The 18869-nt window shown below is 51.9% G+C and overlaps 1 protein-coding gene across 2 annotated transcripts in view; it reads left to right on the top strand.

The window, feature by feature from the left end:
• LOC147685081 (uncharacterized) overlaps window positions 1-18869 on the top strand; it is a 277204-nt gene that overhangs the window by 170911 nt on the left and 87424 nt on the right. For both annotated transcript variants that reach the window (XM_086940956.1, XM_086940955.1), the window contains exons 7-8: window positions 1697-1783; window positions 2228-2314. In XM_086940956.1, coding sequence (XP_086797082.1) covers window positions 1697-1783; window positions 2228-2314 — 174 coding nt within the window. The remainder of the gene's footprint in view (window positions 1-1696; window positions 1784-2227; window positions 2315-18869) is intronic.

The following is an 18869-nucleotide window of genomic DNA, read 5'->3' as shown; positions in this document are numbered from 1 at the left end:
CGGTCCAAGGATGCTTTTTTTCCAGTCCAAGGATGACCTGGCCTGGCAGTTCTGTCTGGACTGTTCTCATAGGGCACAGGGTCAAGACTGATTTGCATATGGCTGGGTCCAAACTGGGGTAGCGTAGTGGGCAACAGAACGATGGATTTAACCCAGATCATTTGACTGGGGGAGAATGTTTGCATTGTCAGCATTCCGTCCATCATTTGTTTGCTGTAACACATTTATCCTCTAAGGCAGAAGCGGCAACTGCAGGCCAACCTAGCAAAGCAACACACAGCAAAGGGGCAGAACTCCTCCTCACAGCTCTTCAGCTCTTCTCCTTGGCAGAGGTCTGTCTTGATCCAGAAGTGTTCAAAAATCCTGCTGTCAGAGGCACAATACTTAATACTATTTTTTTTTTTATCTGGTTGAGAAAGTCTCCCTTGCTCAATGAAGCCAGTTCTGTCCTTCCTGGTCCAGCCACACTACCGGGGGTGGGGGGTGGAGACAGCATTGTACAGGGCAGCCACAGACTATTCATGTGCTAGTGACAACTCCTACCACCACTTAAGCCCAGGATGGCTCATCAGCATATGCAGAGCACACCTCAGCTTCCTTTGTGTGAGTGTCTGAAGTGAATGCACAAACTGCCCCTCTCAGTTTAAAACCAGACCGTGAATCCACAAGCAAGCAGAAGCACACAGAATGGTTAAACAAGAACATGCCCACTTTCTAAAAATGTGTAATTTTCAAACACAAAATTTTCAAGCCACATGCTCCAATGATAACCTATGGGAGAGATAGTCCTTTCGGTAGTGAAAAACGAAATATACAGTATTTGACTATCAGGAGATGTAAAACACACTAGTAGATGACCTACGTTTCACATACACTGCACCCTGTCAATGGGGGGGGGGGGGGTCCCTTGAACCTACGTTAGGGGTGCCTTACATGTAAGAAAGGGGAAGGTTAAGGCCTGGCAAGTGGGTGCACTTGCCAGGTCGACATGTCAATTTACAATATGCCAAATATGGATGACCAACATATTCACAATTTACACAGAGAGCACTTTCATTTTGGTACTGATCAGTGGTGGCAAAGTGCCAAAAGCATCTAAACCAGCAAAACAAAATCCAGCACACAGTCAAAAATACAGGAGGTAGAAGCAAAAGGTCTAGGGAAACCACACAAAGGATGCTAGGTCTAACAGTTGTCATATTTGCACCTTTGCCTTTAGAATTAAAAAATAAAAGGATATGTACCACAACAGCGTGAACTAGCCGTGTCTGACCTATGGAAATGACCATTGTGGAGCTCACATTTTCACACACTTCACCATCAGTAACTGCTTTCTGCACTTTGGTTTGAAAATGTTCATGTCTGGCAAGATAGTTGGTACAATCGTTGTTTTAAAACCCTGTTCATTCCTGTCTGTCATTCTGCATTTGTAAAGGCTTCATTAAATTGGAAGTTCACTTGACAAAAGCAAGGAAATGAACAGGGTGTCATGAACTAATTATAATGTCATTGAGTTATGATTACACTTCTGCTAGGAATATCAATATATGAAATCATCAAACACATCTTGTGCTTTTTTGCTACACAATTGTACACTTTCTTGTTCACAAATGTCCAGTTTTGTATATTGCATGAGCAGAAATACTAATAAATAATTGACTGAATAAAAAGTAAAAACTTGTTTTGTTATACATAGGTTATCCAAACAAACCTCAAATTTTCGTTAAAAGTGAACAGGCAGATCAGTCAATCAGCAACCAGGATTCTGGAGTCAGCAGTGCAAGTGAGTAAAGAACAAGAGAATGCTTAGAGTTTAACTGTAATGTTTCACTGGCTTAAGGAGGTGATTTTAAATTTCTCGTTTGGGATCAATCTAAGCCAGCTCCCTAGTGCCATTAGTTATTCTCAGAGTGATTTGTGAAGAATCTCGGGAACATTCAAACAATCACATGCATGGCCTTTTCATAGTCACTGATTTTACGTGTGCATTCTTATATGAAGGTTTTGGAGGATTAGAGCGGGAGAATGTAAAATGTATATTTTCCCACTGTTTTTATAAACATTGGCATGTGTGGGCAAACTCAAACCCATGCCTTTTAACAAAACAGTTCACTATTTTCTTGTTGTATACTTTGATTGGTGTTTATACAAATCAGTAGACAAAATATCTGTTCACAATGATTTTTGAATTTGATATTCCGTTGATCTTGTTTTTTATTTTATGCAGGATATCCAATCGTTAAACCTCTAGTCTTCATAAAGAGTGAAGAGGAGGAGCAGATGATCAGTCATCACCTACTTGGATTCAACACATGTGAGTAAGACCAGGAAAAAGCTTTGACTTCAGTAGTCTCATTATACTTATCAAGTCGGCAGAAGTGGTATTTTTTAACTCTTGTAGACTCAAGAGGCTGGTATCTGAGTGGTGCCTGAAGAATATCTGGAAAAAGCCTGCCTGACCTACTCTAACCGTTCTCAAGTAGTGACTAGTTTGGTGCAGTCCCTGGTGTATTCATGAATGGTGTTTGTAATTGAGGAAGTATAAAATGTTGGAGACAGAACAGCTAAGGTGACAAAAAGCACAAGTTTTCAGTTGCTGCATGGTAGAAGTGGGGACTTCTGCAATGACATAGTTGTTGCTCTCAAGCTAAAATTCAGTTTGGCCCTTACTTTACCTGTGAATCAGATGATAGCTCTATCGTCCTCATGTGCCAGTAGTTGGCAATTGTCACAAGACGTCAGCAACACATGAAGTTCACACTGCTTCTAATAAAATGTGTTAGTACTGGATGGTGGCAATGCCTGGCCAGGCACACCACAGGAACAGTGCGTGACAGGAAATCACCATCACAGTGTTTCTTCAGGCACATAGCCATCCTTGACCCTTGTACCATGGACTGGTATAATAGAGGGAAAACAGTCATGTGTCAGCCTTCTAGTAGTTCGGCTGGACTTCAACGTTTTCCTCACTTGTCCTCTTGTCTTTCTTTTACATCTTCCTTCAATCTCAACTTTTCAGTTAATTCCTCTTCATACTCTCCACCCTCTTTCTCTTTATCTCACTCAGGCCAGCATCTTATCTCCACCCTTGTTAATGTGAAGATTCAAATGAAATTGTGTTTTCTTCTCCTTCTTACTTTATGAAGGTGTTTCTAGTTCTGCTTAAAGGGCGTACAAATTGAAGCCAAGGGATGGATTTCACTCCTAACTCCTTCACCCTTGTGGATAAGATAGGTATATTACTCAATTAGCTCATGAGTGCTCTTGGCCTGGGGGGGCGTGGCTAAGGCGCCGATGTAGGTGGAAGCGGGACTCCGGAGCTCCTCCGCGCACGCCTCGCACCACCACATATCCTGCACCCCAGCTCGAACCCCGACCCCCAGGCACGTTCAGGAGGGTCTCTGGAGCACGAGGGGTGAACCTGGCGGACTGGGAGTCCCAGTAAATACTTTAATCGGACTTGCTGCACGGAGCGCGGTGCCCGAAGATACGAGCGCCCAAAATGGCGGCCGCCGTCCTGGCATGAAACGCCTGGCGACGGAGCCTTAGAAGAGGTGCAGAGCCCGGGGATGCTATGACACTGGTCTGCAGGGCAGCGGAGATACCTTGAGTCCAGCGGAGGTAGGAGGCATCACCTGGAGGAGCAGCACAGGCGGGACCGGAGAGCTAGGAGCGGCCGGACTGCCTGACCCCAAGATGGCGCCGCCCGCGTGACGGCGTCTGCCCTTTCTGCCGGTGGCGGAGACCCAGAGACCTCGTGGGGTGCTGAGCCAACCCTCCTGACGCGGAGGTAGTCCTGGTGCCCCCCCGCCCTGGGAAGCGTGGTGCCCATACGACCTGCAGACCAGCGGTGAGCGGGCGTCAGTCGAGGGGCGAGTGGAAGCGGAGGATCTGGGCATTCACTCCTGTGAGACACCCGGGCTGAAGGCGGTGAGAGGCGGCTTCCTGGTCAGGGACGCCCACGCGCCAGGAACCGCCCTGGGACTGGCGCTTGCAGGCGCAAAGGTAGTCTGAGACATCCTGGAGGGGGAGACCTCCCCGAGCGACTGAACGGGGGGCCCTGGTGCCCCGCCGCCCTGGTGGAGTGGGGCCTGCTCCTGGGACTGCTCAAGGAACTAGAGCCCAGCCTGATGGGGGCCTGGAGGCGCGACAGAGCCGAGAGTCTCCGTAGAATCTGGTGGGGAGTGTAAGAGTACCCTGATTCATTGGTGACCACCGAAGGGGCACGCAAGTGTAGCCGCCCGACAGAATGGTGCGAGGAGGCAGAAAGAAGGGCTTCGACGCCCGGAAGCTGGATGACCCGGGCCACCTCGTGGAAGAAGATGCGCCGGGGCCTGGTGCGGGAAGCTCAACCTGACCACGTGATCCTTCCCTGGGGGACATCATGCAGGCGATAGTGGCGTCGCGGGAAGCTCTCGAAAAGCGAATGGACACCATCGGATCGGACCTGACCTTGCTGAAGGACGACCACAGGAAGCTAAAAGAGCGAGTGGCGACCTCGGAGGTAACCCTGAAAGATCTGCCGGGAGATGTAGCTGCTCTAAAAACATCTTTGGCGGAGATGACGCAGAAGGTCCGGGTGCTGGAGCTCAGAGCTGAGGATAGCGAAGGGCGCTCCAGACGCAATAACCTCCGCCTCGTGGGGGTCCCAGAAAAAGTGGAGGGGCAGGATGCGGTCTCCTACCTAGAGGGCTGGCTGCGGTCTGAGGTGGCTCCGGATGGACTTTCCCCGTTTTTTTCCATAGAGCGGGCGCACAGGGTCCCTGCACACCCTCCCAAGCCGGGGGGACCGCCGCAGCCGATAGTACAACGTCTCCTGCACTTCCGAGACAGAGACCACATCCTCCGGAGGGTAAGAGACCTGCCGGACCTGATAATCGATAATAGCAAGGTCATGGTCTTCCCGGACTTCACCAGAGACGTGCAAAGACAACGGCCCTCTTTCCTGGCGGTCAAGCGGAAACTGAGATTGCTGCAGCTGCCCTATGCTATGCTGTTCCCGGCTCGGCTGAGGGTCGTTGCTGGGGATCACACTCACTTTTTCCTGACACCACAGGAGGCTTGGAGCTGGATAGATGCCAGGGGGGGCCGAGCGCAGATCCCCCGCCGGAGTCATCGCCTAGGAGGCGCTCTACGGAAACGACGCCGACGCGGAGATCTGGCTCCCCGCCAGGATGGCAGCAGGAAAGAGCCCAGGCGGTGCTGGCGGTGGTGGCCATCAGCCAGGGAGACTCCAGCCCTGCCAGTAGCGCGTCGGAGCACTCGAAGGTCAGTGTTCCCAGTCTGGGATCCAGTAGTGGACACGAGCTCTCAGAGACGGACCTGCCGGTGGTGACTCCCCAAACAGCAGATGGAATACTTGGCTGAGCTGGGTCGCAGGACACTGGTCACATCTGTAAGGTACTGGGGTGCGGATGGGGGCTGCTTCCTGACGCTATGCGGTGAGGTGTGGATACCTCCTGGGACTTATTGCTGATCTGAGATGTGGGGGGGGGGAAGAGACGGTGAGGCCTCTCCTGAATGTTTTGGGGGGGGGGGGCGGGGGCGGGGGGCTTCGGGCCTGTTTGGGTCGGCGTCAAGGCCACCCTAGCCCTATTCTACTGTGATACACTTTCATTGACTGAGTTTGGATGGGGATTCCACGTTGGTTGTCTGTACTGGGGTGTGGGAGTTGGGGTAGTTTGCTTGAGCAGGTTGGAGGGGGGATGGGAGGGGGACCCGGGCGTGCTGGGGGGTCACTGTGAGAGTAGGTGGAGTACGATGGGCTCTACAATAGGATCCGACTTAGGCTACAAATGTCTCACGTGGAACGTAAGGGGGATGCATTCAATGCATAGACGCCACAAGATCTACTCCTATTTAGTCAGACGGGGCATTCACATTGCCTTCCTCCAGGAAACACACCTGCTAGATAAAGAGGGGAAGGCGCTGCGACGACGATGGAAGTGGCAAGTCTACCACACTGACTACTCTGCTTATGCTAGGGGGGTGGCCATTTGGATACGGGCGGGGGTACCTTTCCAGTGCACACAGCAAATAATTGACCCGGAGGGGAGGCACATAATGGTACGGGGCAAACTAGATGGGAGGGACCTTAACTTGGGTTGTCTGTACGCCCCGAATGTGGACCAGCCTGCATTTCTCTCCCTGCTGTCCAACAAACTGGCCTCGTTTTTAGTGGAACCCTTGCTCCTGGGTGGGGACTTAAATAGCGTGACTGATACTACCCCTAACTAATGCACCAGCTGGCAAATTGGCACTTGCGCGCTCCGCCTGGCAGCGCCAGTGGGATCTGGTCGACTCGTGGAGGGCTAACCACCCTTCGGACAGGGACTACTCGTTCTTCTCCGCGCTCCATGAATTGCATGTCCGCATCGATGCATTCCTGTGCTCACAGGACGTGCATACGGAGGTGTGCCACAGTGAATATCTCACGCGCTCGATCTCTGATCATAACCCGCTTCTTGTGCAGCTGCGCTGGTCGCAATACCGCCCGCGGATCCCAGCCTGGAAGCTGCGTCCAGAGGCGCTTGACGACCAGCTCTTCCGATCCACAATATCCTCGGGCATCGGAGCGTACTTCCAGATCAATACGGGCACAGCGGGCTCGGCCGCGACGGAATGGGACGCCTTTAAATCAGTGATGCGGGGCCAATGCATTGCGACGGCATCGGGAGTGCGGAGAACCTTACTAGAGGACATCGCGAGGGAGGACGAGAAGCTGCGGGGGCTGGAGAGGGAAAGGCCCGAACGTCCGGACACACATGAAGCCCTGCTCGAGGCGCGGGAGGTGGTGGCGGCGACGGTGGAGCGCCTCCGGTGCTTTGACTAAAAAGCTTACCTTACACGCGCGCACTCTGAGCGCGATAAATCAGGAGCTCTTCTGGCCTGGCTGGCCAATCCGGCTCGCCGGAGCTCGGTCATCCTTGAACTTAGAGACCACGCGGGAGCGGCGCGATTTGACCAACAGGGGATTAATGAGCTATTCTACGATTACTACACGGAGCTTTACCGCAGCAGGGTCCTTCCATCGCTAGATGAATTCCAGGCCTTTATGGAGGAACTAGAGTTGCCGTAGCTGGGAGAGGAGGACGCGAAGCGGCTCGGGGACAAGATCGAGGAGAGAGAGGTGAGAGTCGCCATCAAGAGTATGGCAAGGAACAAGACGCCGGGCACCGATGGATTCCCAACGGAATTTTATCTCACCTATGTTGATCTTCTTGCGCCTCGACTGATGTGGCTATACAATGAGTCGAAGCGACTGGGTAGCCTGCCTACCACCACCGGCGAGGCGCTCATCGTCCCCCTACTAAAACCGGGCAAACAGCCGTGGGACAGAACGGCGTATCGCCCATTGTCCATGCTCAACCTGGACTACAAGATTTTAAGTAAAATCTTGGCGATGCGTTTGCTCCCCCATATGCCCATGCTGATTCACGCGGACCAGTCGGGCTTCATCCCGGCCCGCAATACAGCTCTTAACATGCGGCGGCTCCTACATATATTGGAGGCTGACATCTATGACGGCGACGCGGCAGTGGTGTTTGCAGTCGATATGGAGAAGGCCTTTGACAGCCTAGAATGGCCTTATCTCTTCCACGTCATGCGCACGCTGGGCCTGGGCGAGGGCTTCGTGAATTGGACGGCGCTGCTCTACCAGAACGCGACAGCGAGGGTCAGAACTGGGAGGGTTATCTCTGAGATGTGTGTGGTGGGCAGGGGCACCCGACAGGGGTGTCCTCTTTCCCCCTATTGTTCGCGTTGGCTATCGAACCCCTCGCGGCGCGAGCCCGGCTGGGTCGGACGTTTCAGGGGCTAGACGTCTATGGACAGGTACACCACATCGCATTGTACGCAGATGATCTGCTGATGTTCTTGGCGGACTCGGCAGACTCTCTGCGTGGGGCTAAGACCCTCCTACAATCTTTGAGCAGAGTGTCGGGCCTCCGAGTGAACTGGGCGAAGTCCTACCTGTTCCCAGCCCGCCCACGGAGAATATGCCCGCAATCCACGGAGGGAGTGACGTGGGAGGAGAGGAGTCTGCGGTACCTGGGCACCTCGATCTTCCACGACAGGGCGGATATCCTTGAGGGGAATATTGGGTCGGCAATCAGGCACACTAAAGGGAATTTTGACTTTTGGAGCACGCTCCCATTGTCACTCATGGGGAGAGTGGCGCTTCTTAAAATGGTGACCTTTCCGCGGCTGCTTTACTTCTTCAGGACCCTCCCGATCTGGATCCCGGCGAGCTACTTCAGGCGGCTGCGGTCGATGGTTATCGGCTTTCTGTGGGGAGCGGGCAGACGCAGGGTGGCACATGCTACGCTTCTCCGCCCTAGGGCGGATGGAGGGTTAACAGTGCCAGACTATGAGCTCTACTATCTTTCGGCGCAGCTGCAATGGCTGACGCAATGGGTGGCAAGGGCCAGGAGAGGGGAGGACGGATCAGGAGAACCGGCGGGCCCGGTCCAGGTGTTGTCCCGGATTGTTCTGGGGCTCCCAATGAGAGATTTCCACCTCACTCAGGAATTTGCGACAGCCCGAAAATGCTGGAATAGGTATCGCCGGAGGGGCGGTATCGCTGTCCCATATGCACCTGAGATCCCACTCAAGCTCTGCGTGGCACTACCGCATGGAGGCTCGTGGCACGGGCTGGACAGCTGGGACCTGCAGGGGCTGATGTCCATTGGTGACCTCTACGAGAACGGGGTGCTGCTGCCTTTTGACCTCCTGAAGGACCGATTTGAGTTGGCGGGGGGGGGGGGGACTTCCTCCTTCATGCGGCGCTAACGGCGGCGATCCGCAAACATTGGAAGACGGGCATGTCGGAGCCGCCACTGTCTCTGGGCTGCCAGTATGTGGTGATGATGGCGGGGACGATCAAGGCAGTCACTTGCCTATATCGGCGATGGTCTCGGAGACTGTCGCCCCACTGCTGACCCTGAAGGCGAAATGGGAGGCTGACCTGGCGACCGAGAACCCCGAGGAGGCGTGGAATGGTATACTGGAACGGGACGCGCAACGCTAGGTTCCAGCTGGTGCACTTTTATGTCCTGCACAGGGCCTACCTGACCCCTGACAAACTACATAAATACTTCCCAGCCCACCCGGCGTCCTGCCCGCGATGCTCGGCGGACTTAGCAGATTTCCAACACATGTTCTGGTCCTGCCCAGAGTTGGGTTCCTTCTGGAGAGAGGTAGTGGATGTTCTGAGGGAGGTAACGGAGAGGGACTTACAACTCACCATGGCACACTGCATCCTACACTGGTTCCCACACAAATCAAATAACAAGGTTACTAGCAAGTTTCTGGACCTGGGTCTCCTCCTAGCGAAGCGGGCCATCACATCCCAATGGAAGGCGTCTAGGGGCCCCACGGGGGAGAGGTGGAAGGCTGAGCTACACAAATGGGCCCGGTGTGAGGGAGAGCTCTGTATGCAGGCCGCACTCAGGGCAAACAATGACGCGGCTCTGGAGAGGGCCAGGGCGTGGGAGAGGCTGGTCTTGGACCTCACGCTTCTGGACATGGATGAGGAGGACACCCCGGCGCATAGCCCAGCTCCGGCGGAACACCCGTCTGACGTGGTGGTGGCCTAGGCCCCCTTCTTTGCTCCCCTACTTCCATTGTGATGACTGACAGCTGGTTGTTGATAGTTCCTGGTGGTTTACTTCGGATCTGGATTAGTCGGGAGGGTTGAGGACTCGTACTGGTGGTACTCTAGCATGCCTGGGGGGGTGGGGGGTACGGTTGGGTGTGGGGGGCAATTCTGGGAGAGGGGAGGGGAGTAGGAGGGGTTGGGAGAGTTGGGGGGGACGGGGGGCTGGTTGTTCAGTAATGGTAAAAAGTGACTCTTGGTTCAATCGGACATTGGGCACAGAGGAGGGAGCGAGAAGACTGAAAAGCAGCACTGCCATTTCCCGAACACCTGGTAGTCAATGACCAATGCAGTATCCTCCAGCACAGATCTTTCTTCATGATTGCGCCGCTCGACCTCCGGGGTGTGAGCTAACTGCCTGTGTAACACGGGTGAGGGGAAGTCGTTTAATTATTGGGCAACAACGGAAATGGCACAAGTGCTCTGATTGTATCACCTACATTGCTGCAATAAAAAGATATTTACAAAAAAAAAAAATGAGTGCTCTTGGCCTGTCTAGTCTGCATGATGAATAATGTCTGATTGTAACTTAAATACCATGGGGCAACGTGTTTTGAAGACAAAAGTATTGTGCTGTTGTCTATTTTGTAGAGAATTGTCTCATGTATTCCCTTTTCCATCATAAGTGTCTGTGGGTGTGCCAACAAAAAAGCAAGTTTGCACTATAAACAGTTATCCAGTGACCCAAGCACTATCAAATACTTCAAAAGGAAGTGAAGTAAAAAACATAGGATTGAGGTTAGGATCCAAATATAGAGCTCCAGCAAATGTGAGACATGAAAAGTAAAGCTATAACAGTTTCCGGAGTAACATAAAAAGTAACTGACTAAGGACATTTGTTTGATTCACCAGTGTGCTCATATGTCACCTACTAGTTTTCTAAGTCCTCACCTTCACTGGTTATATTCTTAATTCAATTTTTACCCTAAAAGGACTTCTCATAGGTACAGGAAACAATCACATCACCTAGAGTGATCATCACATAGTCAGCCTCAACCTGCTTATCAAACGGGCACCCAACATTAATTTACCAGCTCGGGTCTCTTTCCAGCGGAATAACCAACGTTACATTTGACACTGTAGTTGCTGTGGCTGCCACGTCCTTCCTCACTGATCCAGGAAGAGATGTACAGTTCACATTTGTTCCTTGTGCATTGTCATGGTGGGCCATGCCCCGCTTTGATTTTCCTGTGGAAAATTCTGTGGAAAATTCCCTGGGTGAAAAGGGGTTTAGATCTTCGTGAGGACTTGCTGGACATGCCATGACACTTTGCTCTGCCTACAATTCTAAAAAATTTCTTTACAAATAGCCTTTATCCTGATTTATAATTGTTGACGTGTTTACAATGGGAACCAGTTGTCGGTGTGTCGCCCACCCCTCATGGTGTTCAACGCTACGAATATATTTCTATTTTGGGTACTGTGAGGGAGGGTGTGCAGCGGGCCGGAAAAGCAGGCGAGGAGGCCGTATATAGTGTGCGATACTGGCTGTTTATTGCAGATAGTCACAGAGTAGGACACAGGGAAAACAAGGAAGACTTCAGGGCACGGGATCCACTCCGGGTCTTCGTTACAGCTTGCTGTCTTCGTGTGTTCGAACGGCGGCTCCGGTGACGTGGAGGATCCACGGAGGGCAGGAAGCAAAAGAGAAAACAAGGGACCGTTAGTCCTATCCTAGTCTCAGGAACTCTGTAACGCTCACCGTCGCCCGGGACGTGTTGTGGAAGGGACGAAAAGAGACAGTGAGGGAAGGAAGGTATCGGGAGGTAGGAACACGGGTCGGTAAGAAGAAAGGGTGTTCGGTCGGGACGTGAAGGAAATGGCGGGGCATGCAGTGGGGTGCTATACAACTATAATACAGTGCAGGGGACGTGATTCTAAAGAGAAGGGGAATATTGTACAGGGACTTTACAGGGGACTCCTAGTGAGCAGAAAATAGGAAGGTTTAAGGCACTCGCGCGGTCCGCCGTAACTCTCCGTTGAGTTACGGCCGCTCTTCAGCCACCTCCTGTGGACTCCACCACTCTTCGGTCCACTCGTCTGCTTCGCCCGTCTGCTCTCCGTCTCCAGCTTCTTCTCCTTCACGACCACCAGTCCGAGGTTCCTGCCACAAATCTCCGACGGCGTTCACTTCCTGGTTCTCTCTTTTATCCTGTTCTGTCGCTGCCACAGGGGCGGAGCTTCCGGGGTCCGCGAGATTTGAGTCGGTCAGACCCGGTGGTCTGGTTGGTCCCTGTGGGGAAAAGAAGGGCGTGATTCTCTGGGCTCGGGTTGGCGTTTCGAGTCTGGTCCTTATGGCGGTGTTTGGAGGCCGGGGATACAGTCCCGGTGGTAGCGAAGGAGGTAGGTTCGGGGAAGGGCGGTGTTCATGTCGGGGTTGCCGGGACGTCGTCTCACATCCCCTTTCCCTAGCTGTCCTTCTTGTAGGGGAGGGAGATGAAGGGTATCTCGAAAGGAAATCCGCGTTGCCCTGATCGGATCCTTTCCTATGTTTGGTTTTGAAGTGGAAGGGCTGTAGGGAGAGAAACCATCGGAGGACCCGGTCGTTCTGACCTTTGTTCTGGGCCATCCACTCCAAAGGGGCGTGATCGGTGTAGAGGACAAAGTCTCTGCCCTCCAGATAATATCGGAGATGGTCCACCGCCCATTTGATGGCTAGGGCTTCCTTTTCCACCACGGCATAATGTTTTTCACGAGAAAACAGCTTGCGGCTTACATAAAGGATAGGCCTTTCATTACCCAGGGGATCTTTCTGGGACAGCACCGCCCCTAACCCATGATCGGAGGCATCCGTTTGTAGGATAAAGGGTAGGGAGTAGTCGGGGGGGACCAAGACAGGACTCGAGGTCAAGGCTTCCTTCAAGTCCGTGAAGGCCTGCCACGCTTCGGGAGAGGGGTTCCGTAGCTTCTCTTCGGATCGGTTTGATTTTTTTAGCAGATCCGTCAGGGCTGCTGCTCTCTGGGAAAAGTTCGGCACAAACCATCGATAATACCCGAGAAGCCCTAGGAAGGCTCGAAGGTCTTTTTTTGTTTGGGGGAAGGGAAGGGCTCGAATAGCAACAGTTTTGCTTTCTTGGGGTCTTATCAAGCCATCTCCCAGAAGGTACCCCAGGTATTTCACTGTCTTCGCCGCCAGGGTTGTTTTGGCGGGGGTTAATGGCGAACCCAAAGGATCCTAGGGAGGAGACAACGTCAAACAGATGCTTCAAGTGTTGGGGCCAGCTGTCGCTGAAGATGATGATATCATCTAAATAGGCGCCGGCGTACTGTGAGTGGGGTCTCAAGACGTGGTTCATAGCACGCTGAAATGTGGCTGGGGCGCCATGTAGACCAAAGGGCATGACTAAAAACTGGTACAACCCCTCAGGGGTGGAAAAGGCGTGGAAAAGGCGGTCTTCTTTTTGTCTTGTTCCCTGAGAGGTATTTGCCAATACCCTTTGCATAGATCCAGGGTCGATATGTACTTTGCCTTTCCTATCCTCTCAATCATTTCATCCACCCGGGGCAAGGGGTAGCTGTCGAAGGTAGAGACCTTGTTGACCTCCCTAAAGTCTATGCAAAAACGGACTGACCCATCTGGTTTTGGCACAAGGACGATAGGAGAGTTCCAGTCGCTAACTGAGGGCTCTATGATTCCCATCTTCTGCATGTCCGCTATCTCCTGTCGTATGACCGCTCGGCGGGCCTTGGGAAGTCTGTAGGGCCTCAAGCGGACTACTTTTCCTGGTACCGTTTCTATTGCATGCTCGGTGATGTTGGTTCGACCAGGAGAGGAGGAGAAGACTCCTTTCAGAGGTGCCAGGAATTCTCGTAACTCCTGGGTTTGTACGGGGGTCAGTTCCGGATCTAAGCAGGAGTCAAAAGAGAAAGGAAGGTAGTCGGGGTTTCCGTATAGAACTGGACGGGGTCCTTCCCATTTTTTCAGCAGATTTACGTGGTATATCTGGGAGGTTCCACGTATAGGGTCTATTTCTACCTCATAGGTAACCGGGGTCACCTGTCGGAGTATAAGGCCCTTGCCACTGTATAAGAAGTTTCTGGTCAGACGAGGGCATCATGAGGAGTACCAAGTCATTGACAGCAAAGACGCGGGACCTGGTACCCTTGTCATACTGCTTCTTTTGGCTGTCTTGAGCGTTCCCCAGATTCTGTCTCACTATGTCCCGGACCATGGATAGGTGCGTTTTCAGATTCTCGAGGTATTCGGGGAGCGGACGTGTACGATCCGGCTCGGCCTCCCAGGCCTCCTGTGCCATGTCTAGCAGGGTACGAGGGGGACGCCCGTACAGTAACTCATACGGAGAGTAGCCTGTGCTACTCTGGGTTTTGCAGCGGATGGCGAAGCGGGCCAAAGGTAGCATGTCCTCCCACCTTTTTGCTTCTAGGCCCAAGAGTTTTTTTAGGGTCTGCTTTAGGGTGGCGTTATAGCGCTCCACCAATCCGTCCGTCTGCGGATGATAGGCAGAAGTTCTGATTTGTTTTATTCCAAGTTCAGCGCATACTCGTTTCATCAAGGCAGAAACAAAAGGTGTGCCCTGATCGGTCAGGATTTCCCGGGGAAACCCTACCCGGGAAAACAGGGAGATCAGGGCTTTGGCTATCGTTTGGGTAGTGGGTTGGCGCAGGGGTATGGCCTCAGGAAAGCGAGTGGCATAGTCCACTATGACCAGGGCATAGCGACACCCGCTACGGGAGGGCAAGAGTGGTCCTATGATGTCCATCCCTATTCGGCTAAAGGGGATGTCTATGAGAGGGAGGGGTTGCAAAGGCACTCTGGGAGGTCTATGTCGGCTGTTTTTCTGGCATACAATGCATTCACGACAATAGGTTTTGATCCTTTGATAGACCCCGGGCCAATAAAACTTCTCCAGGACGGTTTGACTAGTTTTTTCGTCCCCGAAATGACCCCCCAGAAGGTGGCTGTGGGCCAGGAAGAGGACTTTGTCCTGGAAGGGACCCGGGATAAGTAGCTGTGCGTTCTGTTGTGGCCCCCCTTTTCTGTACAGCAACCCGTTTTTCTTAAAGAAGTAGGGACCTACTTGCAAGGGGTCTTCGTGATCGAGGGCTCTTCCCCATGCTTCCTGAAGGGGATCCTCCTGTTGGGCAGCTCTGAACTCCCTGTCGGTCTGCCACGGGTGGTCTTCAGTAAATGTGGGGTAAGCGCTGACGTATTCTTTCTTCTCTTTTCTCTTCTGGCTTTTGGTTTTGTGGGGTTTAGGAACCGTCACTGGGTGGGTCTGTCCCTGGTACGGAGCGTCCTTCCACCACTGTGTCAGGGAGTCCGATGTGTCCTGGAGAAGCATAGGTAGTCCCGGATAGTCACTCCCTAGAATGGCTTGTTCGGGGAGAGCGGGCACAAGACCAATGGTGAGGGAAGTTCCGGGGTCGTGCCGATGCTGGACACGCACCTGGGTAGTGGGGTACTGTTTGGTGTCCCCATGGACACACTGTATGGCAACCATCCCCGTAGGACTGACTGGATGTGCCAGGTCTTGAGGCCTTAGGACGCTCTGACGACAGCCGCTGTCGGCAAGGGCCATTAGTCGTTGACCGTCGATAGACACCGGACAGTGGAATGCTGGTGGTGTGGTCCCTGGAGGGTGCACAGATAGTTCCTTACAAGGCTGACCTCCATCGGTTCTTCCTTCTGCGGGCACATCCGGGCGATGTGTCCGAACCCACCACACGCATAGCACTGGGGTCCGGGATTAGGGGGTCGGAATATGACCGGTGAAGGAAACAGGGGGGCAGGTTCTGGTCTTCGATTTGGTAGGGGCCGGAGAGGCCATGACTGTCCGGCATTCGGGCCCTGTGCGGATGTTCCTCCTTGCCCCGCTGGAGTTCCTGTGCTCGACTAAATGCTGAGGCTATCTCAATGGCCGTTTCCAGGGTGAGTCTGGAATGTTGCCTCACCCAACGCTGGGTGGCCGGATGTAAAGAGTTCAGAAACTGTTCCAAATAGATCTCCGGAGCCATCTGTTTGCAAGATCCCTAATCCGAAACGAGAGGGCCCTTGAATTCTCTTGGGGCCTCTCTTTTGCCTGTCGTAGCTTTAATCTATAGGTGTCATCGTCAATCCCAAGACGTTCCAATATGCACCGCTTGATATCTGCATAAGGTGTGGTGCCCTGTATGTTGGCCTTGTTGGTAGGCTGCTTGCAGGTCGCCTGTGAGAAGGGGACCCAGATATTGACCCCAACGGTCCACTGGCCAATTGGCTGCTTGGGCAAGTCGTTCGAAGTTAGTGAAGAAGTAGTCCGGGTCTTCTCCCGGGACGTACTTCTGCAGTACCACAGAAGGGAGGGAGGCTAGTGGTCTCTGTTGACCCAGGGCCGTTGTTAACTTTTCCATGGTTTGTTCGTGGACTGTCCCTTGACCCTTCAGGACGTCGTGAAGCTGGCCCCTGTCGTCTTCGGTGGTCTTTAGGAACTGCTCCATCAGTTTACCGAACTGTTCCTGAGATTCCGCCATCTTTCTAACAACGGCCTCCATGATTCCGGCAGATCCCACTTCTGACACCAAATGTCAGGGAGGGTGTGCAGCGGGCCGGAAAAGCAGGCGAGAAGGCCGTATATAGTGTGCGATACTGGCTGTTTATTGCAGATAGTCACAGAGTAGGACACAGGGAAAACAAGGAAGACTTCAGGGCACGGGATCCACTCCGGGTCTTCGTTACAGCTTGCTGTCTTCGTGTGTTCCAACGGCGGCTCCGGTGACGTGGAGGATCCACGGAGGGCAGGAAGCAAAAGAGAAAACAAGGGACCGTTAGTCCTATCCTAGTCTCAGAAACTCTGTAACGCTCACCGTCACCCGGGACGTGTTGTGGAAGGGACGAAAAGAGACAGTGAGGGAAGGAAGGTATCGGGAGGTAGGAACACGGGTCGGTAAGAAGAAAGGGTGTTCGGTCGGGACGTGAAGGAAATGGCGGGGCATGCAGTGGGGTGCTATACAACTATAATACAGTGCAGGGGACGTGATTCTAAAGAGAAGGGGAATATTGTACAGGGACTTTACAGGGGACTCCTAGTGAGCAGAAAATAGGAAGGTTTAAGGCACTCACGCGGTCCGCCGTAACTCTCCGTTGAGTTACGGCCGCTCTTCAGCCACCTCCTGTGGACTCCACCACTCTTCGGTCCACTCGTCTGCTTCGCCCGTCTGCTCTCCGTCTCCAGCTTCTTCTCCTTCACGACCACCAGTCCGAGGTTCCTGCCACAAATCTCCGACGGCGTTCACTTCCTGGTTCTCTCTTTTATCCTGTTCTGTCGCTGCCACAGGGGCGGAGCTTCCGGGGTCCGCGAGATTTGAGTCGGTCAGACCCGGTGTTCTGGTTGGTCCCTGTGGGGAAAAGAAGGGCGTGATTCTCTGGGCTCGGGTTGGCGTTTCGAGTCTGGTCCTTATGGCGGTGTTTGGAGGCCGGGGATACAGTCCCGGTGGTAGCGAAGGAGGTAGGTTCGGGGAAGGGCGGTGTTCATATCGGGGTTGCCTGGACGTCGTCTCACAGGTACTCTTTCTGTTTTGTTTAATGGGGCGATGTCTCCGGGCACTGTTTTGCCTGGGATGGGTGGGGAAGGTGGTTGGGGAAGATTGTTTTTCATGTTTCTGATTGCGCACCACATTGTGAGACTCATTATGACACTGCGATTCGTAGGTCCTGTACGACTTCTTTAGAGTATGCCCATAGCTAAAAACATTACAACTTGTGAACTTGAGGTCCCATTCGTGACCTGATATATCAGATGCATTTCACAGTCCCCATAAGGGCAAACAGTTGCTACAATACTTTGTCAAAAATAATAGTCCCTTCCAAAACAAATACTATATAAACAATAAAACATAAAAATACAAGGATGTGTATGTTTGTAAGCTCCAAATGGAGATCAAATCATTTAATTTAACAAACAATATTTATAAACCATGAGAGTGGGAAAATGATTGGACAGAAAGAACTAGGGAAATCATGAGATTTCCAAACCTCAGGCTATTTTATTTGTGTGGCTAGAAACTACATAAACAATCAATGAGCCACAATTGCAAAAGTACCTGTGCTCATAAAAGTCAAGACACTAAGGTCAATGACGTTTTGATCCCTGCTAAGGTAGGGGTATCCTCATCAGGACACAAGGATTATGCCCGAGAAGTTGCCTGTTAATACATTTGAGAAAAGAAGAAGGGGAAGGGAGAAGATATGAGGCGTAAAATAATCAAATCTCACTATATACATGAATCAGGGGGATGCACTGGTGGTGCAATAGAATCAAAAATAGGAGTGGTGTATGTGCCAGAGTGCCAAGTGCGACAAGCATAATCTGAAAGAAACAGGTTAGTATTAGTTCTCTTCCAGGGGATCCTCATCAATAGTCATAAGCATTAGAATATTCCCGCCCATGCGCGGGACCCCGGAAACAATATATTATATGTGCCCCACATATACATATACATATATATATAAATATATATATATAAAAATAAGCAATTGCAGCCAAATAAAACAGAAGAGCTGGAATATGCTGTGAAGAATTTCCACCATACATGTGTATTAGCATTAGAAACATGAGAAACAACACCAATGCTTGTTTAGAAACTGTTTTAATGCTTAGAAAGCAGTAGAAATTCTTATAACACACTGTAAGCATATACAGCTCCCAGGCTGCATTGCAAATACCCAGTCTAAAAAGACTGAAAAGCTAACCCTGTAGCTGCATGTACCAAAACTGACGCTGTGCCTTTAAGGCACCTCTGCCCCTAGCTTCCCATCATGCCTCAGGGGTTACAGTTAGGTCAGTTGTTCTTTCCGGCTCCTTCAGGAAGGACCCTGGATACACAGCTCCACATTTTTCTGCCTTTTTCAGTCAGAAAATCTTCAAAAGAACAATTTTTTGATTTACTTTGACTTTTAACATCAGGGTCAAGTAAATAACTGCTTAGCAGTCGATTTTTTGTGAGGTTTTCCTGTCAGGATGCCCTCATTATTTGATGATTGCCCTTCTTGTGGCCACAAGAAGGCAAAAACGGACTCTCATGAGGTCTGTATTTTATGCTTGCCAGAAGATCATAATCCAAAAGACTGTTCTCATTGTCAAAACCTGTCTGACAGAACTTTAAAGGACAGAGAGAGGAACAGGCTCTATGGTCTGGCCCAGAGATCCATGAGGGGAAGATCTACAGAGAGGAAGAGTTCAAAGAGACCCAGAACTCCCTCCAAAGGCAAGTCAGA

The sequence above is a fragment of the Lissotriton vulgaris genome, chromosome 10 (assembly GCF_964263255.1).
Source record: "Lissotriton vulgaris chromosome 10, aLisVul1.2, whole genome shotgun sequence".
Classification (NCBI taxonomy): Eukaryota; Metazoa; Chordata; class Amphibia; order Caudata; family Salamandridae; genus Lissotriton; species Lissotriton vulgaris.
Note: the sequence above shows the minus strand (reverse complement) of the source record. Positions and strands in the feature narration are given on the sequence as shown.